Here is a 22,349-nt window from a genome sequence, read left to right on the forward strand (position 1 = left end):
TTGGTAGTGTTTTAACGCATCAAATAAAATTTACTAAAAGTGATGAAATTTTCAAGAAGTTAAAGCATTTGGCTGAATTGTATTTGGGGTGTATTGTAGAAATTGCATTTTGAATGATTTTGATACTTTTGATGGCCTTTAGGAATTTGTAAAACTATTGTAAAAATGCTGCTCTTTTGTTGGAAAGAGATTTTTGTTGTTGCTCATATTATCATTATTTGCGCAACTGTTTTTCTTCCATAAGAATTTGCTTTTATCTTTAAAAAACATATTTACCGTTTCAGATAGCGTGACACAGGAGAGGAGGCCTCCCAAACTTGCCTTTATGTCAAGAGGTGTTGGGGACAAAGGTTCATCCAGTCACAATAAACCAAAGGTTACAGGTATGGATTCATTAGAGTACAGTTCTTAGTTACAACATGTAGCTGATTTGCCATGGCATTGAAAAAAGGTTCAAAGGTATTATGCCTTAATGTGTATGTAGATTCTCTTCTTTCAAACATTTCTAGTAGTTTACGAAAATTTTTTTACAGATGGTGTTGATTAAGCCAAGAGTTCCCACCTTTTCCTGGTTGATGAAAAGCTTTCAGTGAGGACCTGTGCCTTTTGCTGGTCCCTATCAGCTGGAACTCCCTGCTTGTGACATGTGTACATTGTGTGGAGTTGCAACTGTACAAAATAATCACATACAGATAATGTTACCTAGGAAAAAATATACTAGAGATTAGTTATGTGGATTTTGCTAACTAGATGTGGTACAAATTAAATTCAAAACGGCTAAGCACAATTTTTTATCTCTCCTCCAGAAACCTCCCCCAAAATAGTTGTGAGTCTTTTGTTAGCGTCACATATTTCATAGATTTATAAGGTGGTAGTTAACAAGCTAAGCAGCTCATTTAAACAGTTGTCAGAATTTTTGTTAACTGAGATGTGGGTTAGGAATAGAATATTTTTTCCTCAATTATCTAGTGAACATACTGTTTTGGCTCAGTTAAAAGGAAACTGTACTTTAATAAATATTTCTTGTGACATTGGACCTTGGAAGACTCAGAATTACATAGAATATATTAGTAATAGTAATTTTTATGTTAACCGGTAAATTTAGATAGAATAGCTCAAACATGCTATTTTCAGTTAAGTATAAATAGCTAAAGGTTTTATTAAGACCTGTGTTACTTATGTTGTAGCAGATCTTAGTTATAGGTATGAAGTTAGAGCTATCTTTTTTCAATTGAAAGAAAAAACAGATTTTGTGTGGGTTCTGGAGACCCACAGTTCTCATCTATAGCACTGAAGCAGGGTAATGTTTTGACACTAACCCTTTCTTACATTTAATAACTGTAACATATGAGAAGTAATACTGCTTCACTTTCTCAAAGACATGAAGAAATTAAGCAAGGAATTTGATCAACAATTCCAAAATGTTTAAACCTTACATTTTTGAAATTTAATTTGTTCATTGATTTGTATACATTTGAAGATTACCTCCTTCTGAGAGCAGCTGTTTTAAAATAATAGGCTAACTTTGTGAACCAACAGCTTCATCAGATGAAATTGGGGAATGGTGATTTTGACATTTGGAAATAAGCCGTGGTTACGTGAAATGATTTTTTAAAGCAGTTTATTAAAAAAAAAAAATATATATATATATATATATATATATATATATATATATATATATCAAGCTTTCCTTTTAACTTACTCCTGGTCCTCTTCTCTGTTGACTCTTGGGTGGAAGACTCTTTTTGACATTGCCAAAATGGTTACCAAAGTTTTAAAAGCTGAAGACACTAATAAAATACGTTGTGTTCGTATATATCTATTGGTCGTGTAAACAATTGTTAACACCATATGCATATTAATTTCTCTTATGGAAAAACTTTCACATCACATTAACTTTATTTTTAAAAGAAACTTCTCTTGTTCCATAGGATCTACCTCAGACCCTGGAAATAGAAACAGATCTGAATTATTTTATACCTTAAATGGGTCTTCTGTTGACTCACAACCACAATCCAAATCAAAAAATACATGGTACATCGACGAAGGTAATCTATAATTTTAGTGTTCTTTATAATGATCCTCCCTTTTCATCAATATATGCAGTTTGGGGAAACAGCATGAATAGACCATTCTTTTTTAATATTGCTGAACTAAAATACTGTACACAATTTGAACTACTCTGCTAAGATTAATAAAACATTTAGAAAATGCATTAGCAACTTGTTCTCTATCCTTAACTGATCTGTTGAGGGTAAAAGATCTCTAGAATCAGTGAAATCATTTCAAGACTTTTTGTCTGGGTCTTTGCCTCTTTATAGCACTCCCTTTTTATAAACTCTACCGCGCCTTGGTTCTTGGACATCATTTTCTTCTGGTTTATTCTTTTCTTTGTTGATCTGTTCAACAAATTTGTTTTTGAGTGCTTGCTACGTGCCAGACATTCTTCTAGGCATCGAGGTTACAACGGTGAGAACAAATAGACATCATCCTTGCCCTCTCTGAGTTTATGGTCAAGTTGTTAAAACAGACATTGATCAAACAGTCACAGAAACAGATGTAGAATTGCAGCCGTGATGCGTACAAGAAGGCCCACGATGCTGGGGGAGTGTACTGAAGGATGGTTTTACTCACGGCGCTCAGGGATGTTTCTCTGAGGAAGTGTCATGAGCTTAGATTTATCAGCGGAGTGGTAGATAAAGTAAAAGGGGACAGAGAACCTTTTAGGCAGAGGGAATATGTAAAGGTCTTGTGGAAACATGGAACCTGGTGTTTGCTAAGGACTAAAAGAGCCAGAGTCGCTAGAGCAGAGCGGAGGCATGACATTTCATGAGAAAGGCAGACGGGGCCAGGCCGGGGCGCATGCAGCCGGGAGCCCCTGTTTAAAGGAAACGGGAAGCCACTGGCGGATTTTCAGCAAGGGGTGATGTGACCAAGTGTCCCTTTTGAAAAGGCCATTCTGTCTGCAGGGTGGACAGTGGATTGAGGCAGGAATGTGCGAAAGGCTGTCGCAGGGCTCAGTGTTAGATCATGGTATCTGGGACTGGGCTTGCTGGGGAGAAATGGGGAACAGTGGGTGGCTCTGAGCCAGCAGGAAGTGACAGGACTCACAGATTGAAAGTGAGAGCTGAGAAAGAAGGCGGTGTCAGTGATGACTGGTTTTCTGGCTTGCATACTTAGATGATTATGGAGCAAGGTGATGAATGGCTTTGGAATATGTTCAGTTTGAGGGGCCTGTTAAACTTCCTAGAGGTGATTTGTCAGGTAGGCAGTTGGATACACAGATCTGGAGCTCAGGAGAGAGGTAAGAGCTGGAGAAAGAAATTTGTGGGTTGCCTTCGCACATGTGGCGATTAAAGTCCAGTGAATAATATCACCTGAGGAGAGAGGGGATGGAGGGTGTGGCTTAAGGCTGAGCCTTGAGGAACTTAAGGGCTAGGAGGAGGATAAGCCTTCAAAGGAAGCAGAAAAAGTGACGGGATGATATGGGGTAAATCAGGACATGGTTGGGTCAGTAAGCCAATGAGCTAGTGGGCAGCAGTATGGAAGGCGCCCGTGGACTTAGCCCGTGAAGGGCGCTGCTGGCCTTAGTGAGCTATGTTTTTATGGAGCAAGTTAATGGAGACATGAGTCCAGTTGCCCAAAACAGATGTTTGGATTTAGCCTGGACTTTCTCCCTCTCTCATTAGTCACATCCAGATGTCACCAAGTCCCCTGGATTTCCTCACCTTCACTGTCACCTTCACTAGCATCTTTCCCCACTGCCTTCGTTCAGATCCTTTTCTTTGTTCGTTGCTGTCTGGGTTAATATACTGGCCTTCTAACTAGTCCTAAAAGGCCTAACTGGGACATAAAAAGTAATGAAATTTACATGGAGTACGGTCTTCATCCTTAAATTAGAAAATAGGAGTAATTTAGTTGTAAAAGAGCATTTCTTGTGATTAATTTTACTTACACATTTAAAAAAAAACTATCCTCTACATTTGATTGATTGATTTATTTTTTTACAATTGTTGGGTATTTTCTTGTGTTAGTAGCTATGGATTCCACCATGAAAATGACTAGCAAACTTCCTGTTATTAGAGAGCTTGTATTCTAGTTGGTATGATGGACAATAAATGTTTAGACAGACAAGCAGTGAAGGAAATGAACAAGGTGAGAGCGACAGGTGGAAAGCCGGCTACCGCAGGGGGGTTTGGAAAGACTGAGGAAATGCTGTTTAGGTTGCAATCGGCATGGTGCTGATGAACCTGCTGGAGAAGGAGCTTGGGGAGAGCTCCCTGGGCAGAGGAAACATAATAGCAAGGGAAAGGCCCTGAGGTGGGAACGGGCATTCCAGGAACAGGTGCAGGTCTGCGTGGCCACAGCACAGTAAGCGAGGAAGGGGGGGACGAGAGGAGTTTGGAGAGGCAGGCAGGAGCGCGGTCATCCGGGACCGCGTAGGCCTTGGTAAGAGATATGAGAAGATTGGAAAGCCATTGAAAGGTTTTAATCAGGGGAACGATATAAGATCATTTAAGATCTTTCCATTTAAAAAGATCTCACTAGTCATTGTAAGGTGAATAGATTGGAGAGGGGCAAAAAGAGAGATTCAGAAATTTTAAATAATTTCTTTGATCCATTTGTTATTTAGAAGCATCTTTTACAAGTTTTTTTGGTATCTTTTTGTACTGCTTTTTAACTTAATTATTATGGACAAAGAGTATTACCTTTACAGTACTGATCAATAATAGACGTTTTTTCGTTTGAACAATGGAGTGTCATTTACTGAGGCAGCAAACTTTGGAGGTGGCGGGGAGACTCGGGGACCCTATTTTGGGGGTATTAAGTTTGCGATGATTATGAGAATTCCACCAGAGGTCAGGTGGGCAGCTGGACTAGATGTGCGTTGATTTTTAGAGATGTAGGGCATATTTAATATTCTTGCATACATTTCTCTAATGAAGAATAATTTTTTTATAGTTGCTGAAGACCCAGCAAAATCGCTCACAGAGCTATCTCCAGAATTCGGACAAGCTTCGCCACCCCTGCAACCTCCTTCCATGAACTCGTTATCCAGTGAAAACCGATTTCACTCCTTACCGTTCAGTCTGACAAAGATGCCCAATACCAATGGAAGTATTGGCCACAGCCCGCTCTCTCTGTCGGTTCAATCTGTGATGGGGGAGCTAAACAACGCACCTGTCCAGGAGAGCCCCCCCTTGGCCGTGTCTTCCAGTAACTCGCATGGTCTGGAGGTGGGCTCCCTGGCAGAAGTGAAGGAGAACCCCCCTTTCTATGGGGTGATCCGTTGGATTGGTCAGCCCCCCGGACTCAATGAAGTACTAGCCGGACTGGAACTGGTAAATTATTTTGACCTAAAAGTTGCAACTCTTTTCTAGAGGTGGTTTTGTACAGATTTTTCCCCCCCTATTGTATGCTTTTTGGTGAAATGTTATATTTGTCAAAAAAGCCATCACTAGAGAAAAATTTTATTACCATGTTGCCTGACTTCCTTTGCCGCCCACTGAGCATCTGATACTTGTTCCAAAATGTTCGTTGGTCTGTGTCCAAGGAATGAAAATAGATTTTTAGGTTAATATGTTTAGGCTCATTGTATTAGACAGAATACAGTAAGGAAAGCAAATCTGTTCATCAGCTTTTCTTTTTCTTCCTTGGCCTCCCTCCCCCAGTCAGTTCTAATATTTATATCATGGGCTTTAAGATTAATCACCATTTTTAGAAATCTCTTCAGATTTTCGGTAGACGGAACAATTTTCCCTTTGGAGATTAAGAAAGCATATTGTTTCACATTTCATAATCAGGAGAGAATTTGAGTACATTTAGTTTTCATTTAAATATATTTCTTGTTTTTTTTATTTGCATGCTAGTGAATGTAAAAATAAAAAGCCTCTTTCTCTCTCACTTGTCCCCGCCACCCGGTTTTAATACTTTAGGAAACGGGGCAGGCAAGTCAGTTAACCAGGGAAGGTTTAAGCAAGTACTCTGAAAGGAAATCCACAGAGGTCTTCATGCTGGATTAAGGAATGAATTTCTTAAATCATCAGCTGTGGACGGAAACGCTGGTTAGTCAGCCCCGTTTTGCTGATGGAGTTCTCAGTACAGGTGTGACGAGGGGATTCAGAGAAAGGGGAAACTGGAACCAAACCCTAGTTCTTGGTATCCTACCTTTGCAAGAAGCAGAATAACACATAGGACACATCTCTTTATCAGGAAGACGAGTGTGCGGGCTGTACAGACGGGACCTTCAAGGGCGTTCGCTACTTCACCTGCGCCCTGAAGAAGGCGCTGTTTGTCAAACTGAAGAGCTGCCGGCCCGACTCTCGGTTTGCATCGCTGCAGCCCGTTTCCAATCAGATCGAACGCTGTAACTCCTTAGGTATTTGTATGCCTTTCACTGATTTAGCTCCAGTCCAGAATGACTCTAGTTCTGTTCTCATGCCATTTGACATTAGGTGGCAGTGACAGTGTTTAAATTTGTTTCTTGCCAGTGTTCGTCAAGCTTTTAAATGAGTGAAAGTTGCTACTTGGTGTATAGGAAAGTTACAGTTACCCTAAGAAGAGACATATAATGAAAGTGTTAGTCAGTGAATGTCTGGAAAACAGTGGGATTTATTTTCCTCTTCCTGTTAATAACAGACATTTCATTTTCAACAGCACAGGAGGTAGAAATTGCAATGTGGCCTTCTTTTCACACCGACTTTCCTCTCAATGTGTTGTTCAAGTACATCCCTTGGCCTATTTTATCAAGAAGCCAGCATTATTATAAGAAGTACTTTTCGATTGCTTGCTGAAGGACGGATGTCCTCCTCACTTGCAGTTGGTGGCAGTTTCCTGACGCCGTCCCCTTCCGGTTGGGGTAATAGTGCTGAAGCATCTTGAGGGGTAAACAGGCGTAAATAGGAAAGCCATCCTGATAAAACACATTTTTCATTACAGTTGAAATAGTACTTTGGAATTTTTGTTCTCCAACTTGAAAATGAGACATCTTCAAACGAAAAATAAAATATTTGGGGAGCAAAATATTTTACTTGGCAGATGCTTTTTAACATTACTTAATACTCTAAAGTGTTTTTTAAATTATGAAAGCAGTGAGGTTGAAAGTGAACAGTAGCATTTTTTTACAAGCCAAGCTGAATGACAGTGAACCAAAACCTACCTTTAACTTAGCGTTGAGAAAGAAATTTTGCATCAAAATACAAAAAAGTATTTTTAAGTGAAGACATATGTGGGAACACATATTATAATAGTTTAAAAGAATTAATAGTTTCATTTTTATCTTTTCAGCCTTTGGAGGCTACTTAAGTGAAGTAGTAGAAGAAAATACTCCACCAAAGATGGAAAAAGAAGGTTTAGATATAATGATTGGAAAGAAGAAAGGGATCCAGGGCCATTACAACTCCTGCTACTTGGACTCGACCTTATTCTGGTAAGTTTACAATGAACACAGGAGGATATAGTGCCGCTGCCCCACAGTTATCATGCTTATCAGTCCAGTGGGTCTAGCTTCTTAAACTCAATTTTCTGTGTAAGAATGGGAGCTAGGAAAGTTTTTATTTATGGCAGGGACATGTGTGTGTGGGAGGGGACACGAAAGAAAGGGAGATTTGCATTTCGTGATGTACTCCTTGGAAACTAACAAATGTTGTCTCATGTGCCGTATCCAAAAAATGAACATAAAACTGTAATGCAGTGAATGATGGCTAAGAGGTGAATGATAGTGTCACAAGTGGGGGGAATATTGTGAGGGCATGTGGGACATCATAGGCCTGAAGAGAGAGAGGAAGCAGTGTCTTTGGGCGCCTGTCAAAAAACGTGACCTTTGCAAGAAGCCGTTCATTGGCTGCTGAGTATACTTGTTTACTAGGTGGAGGCAGTCATAAAAAGACTTTATTTTAAAGAACTATTTTCAGTAGAAGCACAGTTACCCTTGTATATGTAGTTTATTCCAAAATGGAACAACTTAACACGGCAAGAATTTTTACATCCTGAAGACTGAACCAAGTACATTGCCAGTTAAATCAAGTGTACCCTGCCAGCTCTGTATAGTGCCAGTTAAATCAAGTGTACCCTGCCAGCTCTGTACAGTCGTGGTGTACGAATTTGGAAGTTAATGAGATGTTAAAAATGTAGAGGTGTGGGGAGAAGAATAAAAGTGACAGGCCATTTTTTTGGCAGGACACTTTCAAGCTCTCAGATGTGTTGACAAAAGCAAGAATTGATATAATGTTCTTTAGATGCCCCAATAAAAATCTATTCGCCAAATGTTTTTCTTTGATAGCAGCAAGTGATCGCTGTTAGTCAATCACAAGTGATTTTGGCATTTAAAGAAACGTGGAGCTCTGCCAAGGGCCGTGGGGAGAGCCAAATATGACATGTAGAGTGGGTTACACGTCGGGCATGTGTGCCACACATTGGGTGTCCGTGTGCCTCGGGGAAGTTAGTTTCCAGACTTCCTTCCCTGATGTCCGCTTGTCGTTTGACTCAGGTTTGAGGTGCTCTTCCAGTTTTGCAAAGAAGTCCCACTATACCGTGGCGTTTTTTATCCTTCCGCCTGTCAGTCTAGCGTTCGCCTTCCTGACCTGAGTATTCTCCTTAACCTGGAAGGGGCTCGAGGCTGTGATGGTTGAACCTCAGCAGGGGTCTTGGGAACCTATGGTAACAAAAAACTCACTTGCATGTTACTTGTTATCCAGACTTTGTGAGTTTTTTCTCTTCACGTTCTTCACGTATGTATTTCTCAAAATATAATACATTTATGGCTGAGGAAAAATATTCTTTTTATTTTGCAGCTTGTTTGCTTTTAGTTCTGTTCTGGACACTGTGCTACTGAGACCCAAAGAAAAGAACGATGTAGAATATTACAGTGAGACCCAAGCACTACTGAGGACAGAAATTGTTAATCCTCTGAGAATGTAAGTACAAGACGTATGGTTATTTATTTTTTATTTTATTTTTTTTAAGCTGAGCCATCCTGCCACCTGTTGGCAGCTCAGCGGCTGCTCAGCTCGGGCCGGGCATCGAACCGCTGTTGCTCAGAGCTCGCACTCTTGAGTGAGCTCTTAACCAACTGAGCCACTCGGCCAGCCAGACGTATAGTGATTTTTACCTTTACGTGGTGTCCTATTTGCTGTTTGTTTTTTGTTGTTGTTGGGTTTTTTTTTGTACAGTAATTAATTTATGCCCTGCTTTCATTTAATAAGAAATGGGCAAAAATTAGTTCTCTTAATGAAGTTTTAACAGTTTTTTTGACCTTTGGTCAGTGTACTACCTTTACTTTTCCTTAAGCCTGGCCAACGTATAACATAGTGTGTGCTACCAGGCGAGTAAGCCATTTGGCAGAATGTGCTCTAATTTAGCAATTGCAGTAGGTTTAGAAAAGCTGATACAATATAAAGTATTTCGGATTCCTATCTTCCAAACTAGTTTATTCCAACACTCCCCTGACAGTAATCATGCTTATTAATCCAATTGGTATGGTCTAGCTTCTTAAGCTTAATTTTATCTGAGAGAATAGGAGCAAAGGAAACTGTATTTATAGAGTAGCTAGTATTTATTGCTTTTGTATTAGAAACAGAGGAGATGTATTTTAGTAACACATTTCTTGCTTAAAGGAATATATTTAGGCCTCATTGTACTGCCCTTAAAAATGTGATGTTTTTGGTCATTTCCTAGTTTAAGAATTGTAAATATGCCTTTCTTTGGCCACAGGAAGCATTTTGTAGTGGTACAAGCACAAGTGATAAGATGTAGTCCAAACTTTTGATAAATGGCAGTAGGAATGTGTGATAGTGTCACATTGTAAAATTTAAACTATGAAGAGTTAGGGCCATAGATCATAAAACAAATGTGTTCATTCAGGAATATAGGGAGCAAAGTATATAATTTAAAGTCCATATTAAAATAAATTTAACTTTTGTGCCATAGTTTTCTTATTTAACAATTAAAGTAGAAAAGTAGTTTGATAGAAGATTTTGACCAAAAAATGCAGAACACTGAAATATAATGAGCATTCAGAATGACCTGCTGTGGAACACGACGAGGAAAGAAAATTATAAGTGAATAAACTTCCCACTTATATCTTTTGTTTCCCTAAATTCTGTAATGATGAAAATGTCTTTAGTTTTTACTTCTTAAGATAATTATGAGTCTTCATTTTTACATCCATTATTTTGTATTGTTTGTATAAATGCACATTTTTAAATGGGACTGTTTTCTCCCCCACGTGATTGATACTAGAACAAGACAGATCCAACCTGAAACTGCTTCCTTCTTTTCCTTCCAAAACACTGTAGTCCATTAATGAATATTCTTTGGATACTGTTGTCCAACCAGTTAAGAGTCATGTTTAACCACTTTGTCCCCTGTCCACACACCCCGTGGGGACCAGAATTCCCTGTGTCTGCAGCGATTGTGTTGTAGAGCTGGTTTTATTGGACACCGAAACCTCTACTTTCTCCATTTTAAGCTTCTCAAAGGCAGAGAGCCTGTTTTTTGTTTGTTTGTTTTTTACTGTATTCATTTTTCTATTCCCAGTGGCTAAAAGGTTAGATTACTGTGTAAGTGGTAGGTGCTCAATAAATGTTGGCTGCAAAGAGTTAATGAGTGACTGACTAGTCTATAAAAAATGGCTGTAAGATTAGCTAGCTCTGATGGGCTCTTATTAAGCCTATGGTGGCTTCCAATGTCTCTTCTGACGCCATTGCTAGAAAAAGAATTTCGTCATAATTGACATTCAGCGTATTGAAGGTAGCCCGTATTCAGACAAAGATGAGAGAAATGTCATAATTATGATGATTGGTATGATTGCAGGTTTTAGATTTTTCTTTCCCTTCGTAGCTATTTCACCCTTTAGTATTAAAAAGACTCTCTCTCTCTCAAAATTGTATATTCTGTTTTAGAAAATTAGCTTTAATTTCCTAAGCAAATATAGTATTAAAAAACCAGTCATCATACATTAAAAACATTTTTTCTTGTATTTGTATGTGATAGATATTTTTACGGTATAATAATATTTGGGATAATTCTGCTTCTAGATTTTTAATTTTTCAAACCTCAAGAAGGCGGCCATTGCATTTTTCAAAATAATTGTCTAGCCTGTTGATTTATGACATGCTGGAATTATATAAAAAAAAGTGTGACTATCAAAATATGTTAATTTACTGTAGATGCCAGTATTAATTTTTTTTTTTTACTAACATAGATATGGATATGTGTGTGCAACAAAGATTATGAAACTGAGGAAAATACTTGAAAAAGTTGAGGCTGCATCAGGATTTACCTCTGAAGAAAAAGGTGACTGTCTTAATGTATAAGATATGCATTAAAAGTAATTTGAAAGCATATGCTAAGTTATCGGCTGAAATATGTGTCTGTATAGTTTTGGGGGTTTTATTTTAAAATAGGAATTTCTATGTGATGTACAATTTTCTCCCCTTTTTAAAATGTTTTCTCTCTTTTCAAAGTGAGTGATGATAGGGAATAATGAACTCCTTTGAGGAACTGGCTGGTTCTAGGATATTGAATGAGTGAATAAGGAGTTCTCCCCTTCCCATCCACCAGTGATATTTGGACTTGCTTTCCAAAATTGCCGCGGTGAAGGGCTGCGTTGGGTCACCCACAAGTCCCACTCAGCTTCCCTTGTTACAAAGGCAGCTACAAAGCGCCAACCAGGGTGAAGTTTATGGTCAGAGTCAGTCTTTTAATCTGTTCACAGCTAATGGATTTCTTCAGAGATTCAGCTCTTGACTTTGAAAGTGTTCACAGCATATTGTAACTAGCTATAATATTTAGAGACTTGATAATGATTTAAATATCAGGAGGATACAAGGTCATACTTCAGGTTTTATTCCACTTACCTTAAACCTCCCAAAAGAAATGTAAATTATTTCTCTATCGTGACTTATACCTTTTGAAATGCAATAAAGTTATGACAAACTAGGACATAATACTTTATCACATCCTCTGTATTTTTCGTTAGGAAAATTTGAGAACTATGCTCTTACTTGAAATAATATTGACTATGAAATTGAATTTAGTGTAGGGATTTGACTGTTATAAATAAAAAATAGAATGTTTTGAAAGCTTTGTCTGTGACTTATTTGATTTTTAATTTTCTCCTAGATCCTGAAGAATTCTTGAATATCTTGTTTCATCATATTTTAAGGGTGGAACCATTGTTAAAAATCAGGTAACTTTTAAATTGTTACAGAAGCTTTGGAAAAACAGACAATCCTCATTTGTCCTGCCATCATTTGGTAGCAATGATTTTCTTAGTGATTACTTACTATTGTATTTGTTTAGGAATCTTAATATGCTAGATTCCTACAACGCAAATTAGTTTTAATCATTGTCTTCTCCATAGCATTATACTTAACTTGAAGGATGCATCCAATGTAAATTTGTACTTTTAATTTTAACCCTAGTAATAAATATCATTGCAAATCATTTTCTTAAAACTGTATATAAATACTTTTGTAATTTAAATTAATGAACCCTTTTAAGAGAATCTTATTCTAACCTAATCAGACACTGTGAGAACACTGATTTTTGTCTACCTATCACTCAAAGAATTAACTTAGCCTTAAATTAGCTCTCTTATTCCCAGCTTTGTAACTTGGTCTTTTTCCCCATCTGGAACAAAAACCTTGACTCTAATGCAGTAAAAGTTCTTAGTGAGACATTGTAAGTGGATGAACTTTCCGTATCGTTTCAATGCTGGACCCTTTTGCGTTTCAGTCTGAGTTTCTCTGTTGAAAATCTTGCTGATATACGATTGATTTCCCTAAAAGCTAATCACAGACAAGCACTGTCACTCATGTTTGTGTCTAAGTGATAGTGTTTGATGCCAGTGCTGAATTGATGGGTAAGAAGGAAGAAGGGTGGGTAGTCCCAACAATTACATGTTGATATCATGTTGGATGTTCTAGCTAATGAAATAAGGCAGGATACATAAACATCAAGACCGTGTAATTATTACCTGTGCAAAGATGGCAATAGCTGTATGTATACCTAGAAAATCCTAGAGAATTGCTTAGAATTGACGAGTATTACCAAAAGAATTTGTAGTTCGACCATGTAGGAAATCTCCATGGAGAAATCAAGAGTATTTGTGTATACCCTCTAGCAAATATGAAAAAGGGATAATTTTATACTTTTGAAAGTATAAATTGCCAAAAGTCAATTTTTTTGCAGTAGGTTTTTAAAAAAGACTTTCAAAGAGCTGAATGGTGATTTGGTTAATTAGTGTGAAAGTTTGTGTTCCAGGTAGGACGGTTAAATAACTTAAAGATGTTAATTTTTTATAAAATAACTTGAGTATAAGCAAGACCTTAATTCCATAAAGTGATTTTAGAGTTTTCTTCAAGGTGAAATGGATGGAAACAAAGTTTTTTTAAAAAGAATTCTATTATAAGCTACAAAGGCAAAACAATAGACATTAAAACAGTGTGATACTAGTATAAAATTAGAAATATGGATCAATAGATCTGAATAGAAAGCTCAGAAATAGAATTAACTATATGTAGTAGTTCAGTATCTTATAAGTCAGCCTTCAAACAAATGAGGAAGGAAAAGATATGTTTAATACATGATGTAGGAAATCGAGCAGGCAATTTGGGAGGAAAAAGTCACTTTTGTTTTTCATCTTGAAGAGATAAATTCCAGAAGATTAAAACAGTTGTCATTCTTTTTGTCCTAGCCCAACACCCCTGAGGGGCGGGGTACACTCCCAGTAAATACACAGGATGAACGCTGCAGTGGTTCTCAGAGGGTGTTAGGAAGGGTCAGACACATACAGGAATACATCTCAGCGTCCGAAGGCCTGTGCAGTTTGAAAGGGCCCTGGGCTGTTCTGACACCCATTGAGGGGTGCACTGCCGCCCCTCCCCTTCAACAGCCTCTTCATATTGAGAATCACCGGTTTGAAGATTTAAGAAGATATAAAGTGATACTTTGAAAGTTAGTCCCTTTTTTCCCCAGCTGTCATTATTCCCCTCCATGAGCCTTTCCTTCTGAGGGAGAGTCAGCTGATGGCAACATACAGGAGGATGAGTACCTTAAAATCTGAAACAGTCTGTAAGAGACTGTAGAATATTCTCAAATGATGGGAGAGACAAAAGAAGGACTTCGATAACTGGAGGATAAATGCAGATTCGATAACAAAAATAGAATTCCCAGAATTAGAACAAAAATTCGTGTGTATCTCTCCATGTATAATGTATGGCTGGAAGGGGTCCCTCAGAGTGCAGCGCACACAGCTGGAGAGAAAATTGCTCATTTGGAAGGTAAATGTGAAGAAATTACCCAGAATATGGCTTAAAGGAATAAAGAGTTAGAAAACAAGAAAGAAAGGGTAAGAGACATGAAACATTGATTCTGATTGTAGTTCTAGAAGGAGACCCTAGAGAGGATAGGGAAGAAACAATATTTTGAAGGAAACTAGCTGAAGAGTTTTCTGAATTTTGACAGACTTAAATTCTAAGAATAAAGATGTACAAAATTCCTGAGCGAGAAGAACCACAACTAAATTACCACTCAGAGACTTATTACAGGATGTACTTTAGTAAGGCAAAACTGAACTTAGAATAAAGGAGTGGTATGCAAGAAACAAGAATCAAGAAACTGGTAAATGTGGGTAAATTAAGCTCTCATATTTAAAAAACCATAACGGTAGCAGTAATAATAATGATTAATTGTGTGTGGGGTGTTTAGGTGACACTAAAGTCATGGCCACTGATAAGAGAGGATAGTGAATGGAGGCAAAGCATTCCAAGAAAAATAATGGAATAAAATCAGCAAACAAGAAGCAAAAATTTAGGAGACCATTCAGATTGATTTATTGAGCACTTCTCATTCTAGAACATGGTCTGAGTATTCTAATTACACGGATATATTATATGCCACAATGCTAGATAACCTGGCATCTGCAAAGAATTTTAGTTGGCTGCCCATTATGATCTGTGTTTTGAAGGTAGATAGACCAATATTATACAGCTCATGAATGTTTTTGTCTTTTCTAGGTGTCTATTTTTCCTTTAAAGTTAATGTAACATTTGTACCCGTGTGCTCAGATTTTCTTAGTGGAAAATGGCTATATGAATTGTACATTTTTGTACAATAGCACCAGCTTTCTTGCAGTTCTTGCATATGGTGTCTTAATGACCAGCTAATTACTCCAGGGTTTTAGCCTTCTAAAACTTAAGTAATGAGGTTTGAGTAGTTGTGTCCCCGCCCCCATTCCCCTCTCTCCTGTCCCAATATCATAAAACTATTTGTCTTACATTCCCATTTCTGGGTCTCGTCTCTCTCCATGTTTGTCACTTGGTACGCCTTTAACCATCACACCACCACCATCACCATTATTATTTCTAGTTGTTGCAATGACTGACTTCTACCACTCTGCCTTTTTAGTTTTCTGTCTTATGTTTTTCTATTTCCTATTAATTGTTTTTAATGCTTTTTGGCATTCGCAGAAGAATGTTGGCCTTTTTTATAGTCATCAACAACTAATTAAAATATCGATACAGCATAGCCTTAAGTTTTTTGGTTCTCGTTTCTTTTTATTTGTTGTAGGTTCTCAAAACTTTCCTGCTTTGTTACCATATAAATTGTGTCTATTTTAAGATATAAGTTGCTTTGGGAAGCTGAGGGTTTCTGAAGGTTTGTCTCTGAATAGCTGAGGTTTTATTATGAAAACTATGTTAATATTTTTCTCTAAAAATCTTAAGATCAACATATGTCTAGATATAAACCGTCTGACTCTATACCCAGAAATTCTGCTAAAAAGGTAAATAGTAAGTTTAAAGATTATTACTTCTTGGACAGAGTTAGTCTTGAAGATTAAATGCATTCTGTAGTAAAATATGTTCACTAGAAGGTTAACACTGTGATTGGCATTTGGAGGCACCCACTTGGTGTTGGTTGAATGAATGAGTGACCATCTAAAGAGACAGCATGCTTTAGTGGAAAGGATAGTAGTTAAGACACCTGGGTTCTACTCCCCCCTCTGCTTCTAACTTGCTGGGAAGTGATTATCCTGCCCTAGATGTCAGGCCTTCAGTTTAGAAATGAAAAGTTTGGTTTAGACTGTCTAGAAAGATGTGTCATCCAGGCACATGAGAATTTATTTTCCCGTTTCAGGCATTGCATGCGGTTTGCTGCTTTCTAGATTTGGACACTTGAGTTGAATCAAGTGATTTTAGCTTCTGGTTATTATTCAGTGCTTTTTTATTGCAATGTTATTCCATTATTTTTCTCCCGATCCTGAGAGAACTTTTCAGTATGAACGCTAAAACAAGAAATCATTTTTACAGTCTTATCTTATGCATAAGGACATTTAATGATTTTATCTCAATTGTCATCTATGCCCGTGTTCCCACTGTACGAAGTTGCATCATCAATTTCATAGTTTTTCTGTTCTCAAATACTTTTGGAACAACTCCACGTTTTGAATTAAATATTTCAGAAATAAATTACATGGGTTTTTTTTCTCCTGCGTGTTTTTTAGGTCAGCAGGCCAAAAAGCACAAGATAGTTACTTCTATCAAATTTTTATGGAAAAAAACGAGAAAGTTGGAGTTCCTACAATTCAGCAGTTGTTAGAATGGTCTTTTATCAACAGTAACCTGAAATTTGCAGAGGTTAGTGATAACTGCTTACTCTGTTTTATATGAAAGTCCTTTGGATTCTTATGTTTCAAAAATTATTACTTTTAACCTACTGGGAACAGTTAGAAACACAAGCTGTTTACAAAACACAAAAGAAAACGTGCATTGTTTCAACTTTGTGAAGAAAATGCCTTAGAATTAAGATTGAACTTTTTGGATTTTTGGTGCCAAAGAAAATATCAAGCTAATTTGTAACTTGAAAACTTTTAAGTAGTTGAAAGCAAAAAAGATTTATATGTATATGTGTATATATATATATATTTTATATTTATATATGTTTTAAATTTTACCCAATTTACCATTTTACCCAATTTAAAATTTTACCCAAGCGTATTACTCAACTATTCAAAAAAGAATGTTTACTTTTCCTCCTTCAATAAGAGACAAAATAAATTCACTTATATTGGTATTGTTAATGAATAAATGATGTAAATTATTTTACTTTTACTGTTTATTGAGTATCTTCATGATCTTAGTAGTACGTGTATGGTTTATTTTTATTGTATTCATTTCTGAAGAAGTGTGGTAAAACCTTAACAGCTGCAGTTATTTATCGGCTGACTATAAGGAATAGTGTCCTTCAGTGATGACGGTTTCCTTATTAGACTTGCAAAAACAGTTTTCCCCAAACATTTACTGAGTAAAAACTCAAAGTAGAATGTCACTCTAGATCAGCGGTTCTCAACCTGTGGGTCGCGACCCCTTTGGGGGTCGAACGACCCTTTCACAGGGGTCGCCTAAGACCATCGGAAAACAAAGATATTTACATTACGATTCATAACAGTAGCAAAATTACAGTTATAGAGTAGCAACAAAAATAATTTTATGGTTGGGGGTCACCACAACATGAGGAACTGTATTAAGGGGTCGCGGTATTAGGAAGGTTGAGAACCACTGCTCTAGATGGTCGTCCTGCTCTTTGAGACCCAGGGTTGCCGACCTGCCTGACCTCTGGGCGTCCGTGTGTCTGTGGGATCTTGGACCACTTGTAAAAATGGGCTCGTTGGTGCTCTGCCTTCACCTTCCACGTTCACACGTGGGTCCTGTTTTACAGGCCATCAATGTTCTGGTGAAACCAGAGCTTGGTTTGAGAGCCAGGACTATTTCAGTTTCATAGGGAAAAGGGTTTTTCAGGACTTTGAGCCTCAAAATGTATCTTTTTTTTTTTTAGGCACCATCATGTCTGATTATTCAGATGCCTCGGTTTGGAAAAGACTTTAAACTATTTAAAAAAATTTTTCCTTCTCTGGAATTAAATATCACAGATTTACTTGAAGATAGTAAGTATAAGATTTTTTCGTTTGTTCTGTTTGCTTTTCAGAAATAGTCTGTCAGGTCATTCTCCGTAATTGTGGGTAAGAGTCTAGCACGATATGAACCTTCCAAAGGGAATCCCTATCTAAAGAGCCTAGACATAATAAGCTAGCCATTTCAGTTCTAGGAATTTATTTTGAGAAAATAATCAGACATGCAAATTAAATTTATATGGAAATATGTTTACTGTTGCATGATAAAGAAGTTAGAAACAATCTATATATTAATAGAGGAGAGTAGTTAAGTAAACTATGGTTATCTGTCAGCGAACTACTGCCATTAAAATCCATGTTTTTGAAGACCAATGTATATGGGCATGGCCATGATGTAGTGTTAAGTGACAAGTATGTCAATGTTTTCTACAAGAGAAGACACACACACACACACACACACACACATACACTCACTCACTCACATACACACTCACTCATGTAAATATGCAGATATAAAATGATTGGAGCAAAGTCACATTAGTATTGACAGTAGTTATCTGTTGCTGACTAAAACTGTAGATGCTTTCAGTTTTTTTCTTTATACCATCTTGTATCTTTGAACTTTCATCAATAGACATTTTATAATTGGGGGAAAACATCCTGGGATATAGTAACAAAAAAGAAGTCATTGGTCAGACAAAATGTCTTTAAAGGTATCCTGAGTTCAAGGAAATCCAATTTAAAGTTTGTGGGGGTGGGGAGGGACCTTTTCTAGTCCATGATCAGTATCTTTTCAAAAGCTTAACTTTTTAATTTTTGTAATGAAAGAAAGCCATTTTTAAAGGCTCCTTACCCCCACCCCCACCCCCCATTCTCACCGTCTTAGCCCCTAGGCAGTGCCGGATATGTGGCGGGCTGGCAATGTACGAGTGTAGAGAATGCTATGATGATCCTGACATCTCAGCTGGAAAAATCAAACAGTTTTGTAAAACCTGCAACACTCAAGTAAGTTTAACTTCACTTAATGGATGTTCTCTTATCAAGCAGTAAGTTCTTGATAGTTGTAAACAGATTTCCAGTTTTGAAAAGTTTTCAAACTCGTAATTAACTTATAAAAACTCATAATTAAGTGGTATTGTTTGTGCCTCTGGTGTTCATTTGAGAGACTTCTGTGAAGGGCTTGGTTGGTGTCACAGGGATGGATTCTGTTACAGGCAGTGGAGCGTTCATTCACATGCAGCCCTGAGTGTGGCTCGTTCCTGTTCCATTGTAGGTCCACCTTCATCCCAAGAGACTGAATCACAAATATAACCCAGTGTCACTTCCCAAAGATTTGCCCGACTGGGACTGGAGACATGGCTGCATCCCTTGCCAGAAGATGGAGTTATTCGCTGTTCTCTGCATAGAAACAAGCCACTATGTTGCTTTTGTGAAGTACGGGAAAGACGACTCTGCCTGGCTCTTCTTTGACAGCATGGCCGACCGGGATGGTATTTAAAAAACTTTTCTTTTACTCGTGGCTTAATTTCAGTCTGCAGTGGGAGAGTTCACAGGGGGATAGCCTGTCCTGAGAAGTAAAATAGTTTGTGTGAGAAGCCTTTCAGGAACAGTCTAAAATCTTGAAATGCATTCACAGCCCTGCTACTAAACTAACGATAATATCGTTGGGATATTTTGACATGCACATGGTCTTCGTTCAAAAAAGAATCCACAGATTCCTACTTCAGGGCTGAGAGGTGTTCTTTTCCAAAAGCTTTCTCTTCGTGCACCTTCGGGGTCCTCTCATTTTCTAGACAAGCCCCAGCGGCCATTTATTAAGTGCCTATGTGCCACGCTCTCTGGGAAGCACATTAAGTCAGTATGCCTGATCCTAGCAATATGGGAATTATTCCTGCTCTTCTGTGGGTAAAGTGAGGCTTCAGGTGCCTGGAGTCACATGGATTGTGTTTAACTCAGTCTTCTGACCTCGTTGCTTATGTGTTATATATTACACCATGTTGTCTTCTACATGACAAACAGAACAGACGTTAATAGCTTCTTTGGGAAAAACCAGCCTATTCTGCATGTAATGTGTTTTCTTCCTGAAATGTCCAATATGCTGCACCTTCTCGGCCATTTTTTAGGATGCTCAGTCATTATTTAACCAATACTTAGTGACCACGTGTGTAGTGCTGGGGGCGCTAGTAGGTCTCAGGGATGGGACAGTTGTCAGACCAGCTGTAGCCCTGCCTGCGTACAGATTAGGACCCGTCCCAGGCGAGGCTGTGAGCTATGGCTTCCGTGTGCTCCACGCTCCTTCTACCCTGTTTCTCCTTTAGCGGCTCTTGCAAGCTTCAGTCCCCAAGTGTGGTGTGGCCTTCTCATAGGATACCCCCATGTGGCAGCCTCTTAACCAGAGACCCAAGCTTTAGACCAAGGATTGTCAACGCTTTCTCAGCTCTCAGACACTTGAGGGGCCCAGCACGGCCCCATCTGTACATGTGTCCCTGTCCCAGGTAAAATTTCACTGAACAGCATAGGGGTTTCAGATGTTTGGAAAAGCCATTGGGACACCACACCAGCAGGGCCTTTCCTGGAAGCCCTGAGAACCACACGCGCAGCCTCTTCCTTCAGGCTCATGGTGTGTGCGACAGAACCCTGTGAGAGGCGCGCAGGTACCGCTTTCAACTGAAGGCCAGAAAATAGTGTCTTCATTTTACTGGATGTGCTGTGTCTCGTGGTGAGCGGTGCAGGGGTGGCTGTGCCTGCGGAGGGAGATGGGAACGTGACGAGTCAGCTGTTGGGCACCTTTGTGTATATCACGGTATTACTGCGTACAGAGAGGAGCCTGGAAAGAAGGTCGCAGCCTTTGCTCAGGACTTGCGTCCTTTTGACCGTTTTATTCACTATTGGCCCCAGAATCCTTTCAGAAACCAAGAAATGAGAGAGCTGTCGAGAGAGAGTTCAGGAGAGAATGTAACTGCCGGGATTACACGGTCTTGCAGATCCTGAATGGAGCCTTGACTCAGTTCCATGGCTGTGAAGTTGTGCTGGGGGCGGGACGGCCAGGGTTCCCGAGTTTCACTGGCCTGAGCAGCGCTCTTCTCTTCCGCAGGTGGTCAGAACGGCTTCAACATTCCTCAGGTCACCCCGTGCCCGGAAGTGGGGGAGTACTTGAAAATGTCCCCAGAAGACCTGCACTCCTTGGACTCCAGAAGGATCCAGGGCTGTGCTCGAAGACTGCTCTGCGATGCGTACATGTGCATGTACCAGAGCCTCAGCATGAGCCTGTACAAATGAGGGGGCGTCCGTGCAGGCGCCTCACAGTGCGTAGGTGGAATGTTGGATTTCCTGCGAGCTGGCAGCTCTGTGCACGGTCCATTGCCGGCAATGGACACCTTTGTGGTGATGACCCTTCAGAAGAGAATTCCTGTGTTTCAAAACAAATTGCTTTTGTGTTACTGAAGTATTTAATAAGAAGCATTTTGCACTCTAGAAAGTATGTTTGTGTTGGTTTTTTAAGGAGTCACAAGTTATTAATGACTGAAGCTTTAAGTTAAGTGCATTGATCATATGATATTTTTGGAAGCATAAAATTTTAATTGTGAGAGTTTAAACCCTCTTTTAGTCCATTGAGGATGTAAATAAATGTGTGTTCTTTATGGACCAAGAATATGAAATCATTTTTCCTTTGTAGCTAACGGATGCCTTGAGGAAGAAATATTTTGGTTTTATTCAGAGGCTACTTTCAATCCAGTTATTAAAGTTGTACTGAGTTTGATTTGCTAATTCTTTCCTATATAGTGCCCATTCCTGCATGTCTGCAACCTGCTGAGTTTCTGTGTTTCTGCAGTAGTGGTCAGAAAAGTACTTAAATTTCCCTTAGTGGTGTTGTTTTCTGTTTGTTCTGGGGTTGAGATATATGAGTGCTTTTGTCATAAAACGTCCACTTTTGACGTAGTTTTCCTGGGGGTTACAGCACACAGCCCTTGGCACTCGCCGCTCACAGTCGTAACTGTCAGCCTGGAGGGTTTCTAGGGTTTTCTGAGGCTCTCTATTTTATGGAATGGGTCACAGTAAATTTTATTAAAGGGTTGGAGCGATAAATACAATGCTACACAAATATTTGGTCTATAAGGAAATAAATTTGGTCCGTAGAGTTACTCATTAAAATTTCCCTGAAGAGATTTATTAGATGTCTAAACCTCCACCATTTTAAATAAGACTGTCCAGAACCTAAGTTTGATCAGTCAATCCCCTCACCAAATTCAGTGTGATTTCACTTGAAATAATGACAGTTATGAATCAGATAATTGTTTTATTTAAATGGTAGCAGCAGCTTCATCCTCCTCCTGATTAAATAAGTAGAAAATGGATGTTTTCTTAGCTGATATCCATGGTGTGTGTCTGAACCACAGTGGATGTTGTAGGCTAGAACTGTAGATTACAAATGTCA

At 38.6% G+C, this 22,349-nt stretch overlaps 1 protein-coding gene across 6 annotated transcripts in view; it reads left to right on the plus strand.

The window, feature by feature from the left end:
* CYLD (CYLD lysine 63 deubiquitinase) overlaps positions 1-21,566 on the plus strand; it is a 44,561-nt gene extending 22,995 nt beyond the window's left edge. For 5 of the 6 annotated variants that reach the window (XM_019643669.1, XM_019643643.1, XM_019643661.1 and 2 more), the window contains 13 exons: positions 285-383; positions 1,932-2,048; positions 4,963-5,342; positions 6,214-6,379; positions 7,288-7,429; positions 8,793-8,915; positions 11,204-11,295; positions 12,124-12,190; positions 16,508-16,640; positions 17,839-17,947; positions 18,801-18,919; positions 19,188-19,404; positions 21,009-21,564. In XM_019643669.1, the coding sequence (XP_019499214.1) occupies positions 285-383; positions 1,932-2,048; positions 4,963-5,342; positions 6,214-6,379; positions 7,288-7,429; positions 8,793-8,915; positions 11,204-11,295; positions 12,124-12,190; positions 16,508-16,640; positions 17,839-17,947; positions 18,801-18,919; positions 19,188-19,404; positions 21,009-21,193 (1,949 nt within the window). In that variant the 3' untranslated portion in view covers positions 21,194-21,564. Of the gene's footprint in view, positions 1-284; positions 384-1,931; positions 2,049-4,962; positions 5,343-6,213; positions 6,380-7,287; positions 7,430-8,792; positions 8,916-11,203; positions 11,296-12,123; positions 12,191-16,507; positions 16,641-17,838; positions 17,948-18,800; positions 18,920-19,187; positions 19,405-21,008 lie in introns of all 6 variants that reach the window. The other variant, XM_019643637.1, reaches the window with a different exon arrangement.
* The last annotated feature ends 783 nt before the right edge of the window (positions 21,567-22,349 follow it).

Source organism: Hipposideros armiger, unplaced genomic scaffold (genome assembly GCF_001890085.2).
Source record: "Hipposideros armiger isolate ML-2016 unplaced genomic scaffold, ASM189008v1 scaffold_4, whole genome shotgun sequence".
In the NCBI taxonomy this organism is placed as follows: Eukaryota; Metazoa; Chordata; class Mammalia; order Chiroptera; family Hipposideridae; genus Hipposideros; species Hipposideros armiger.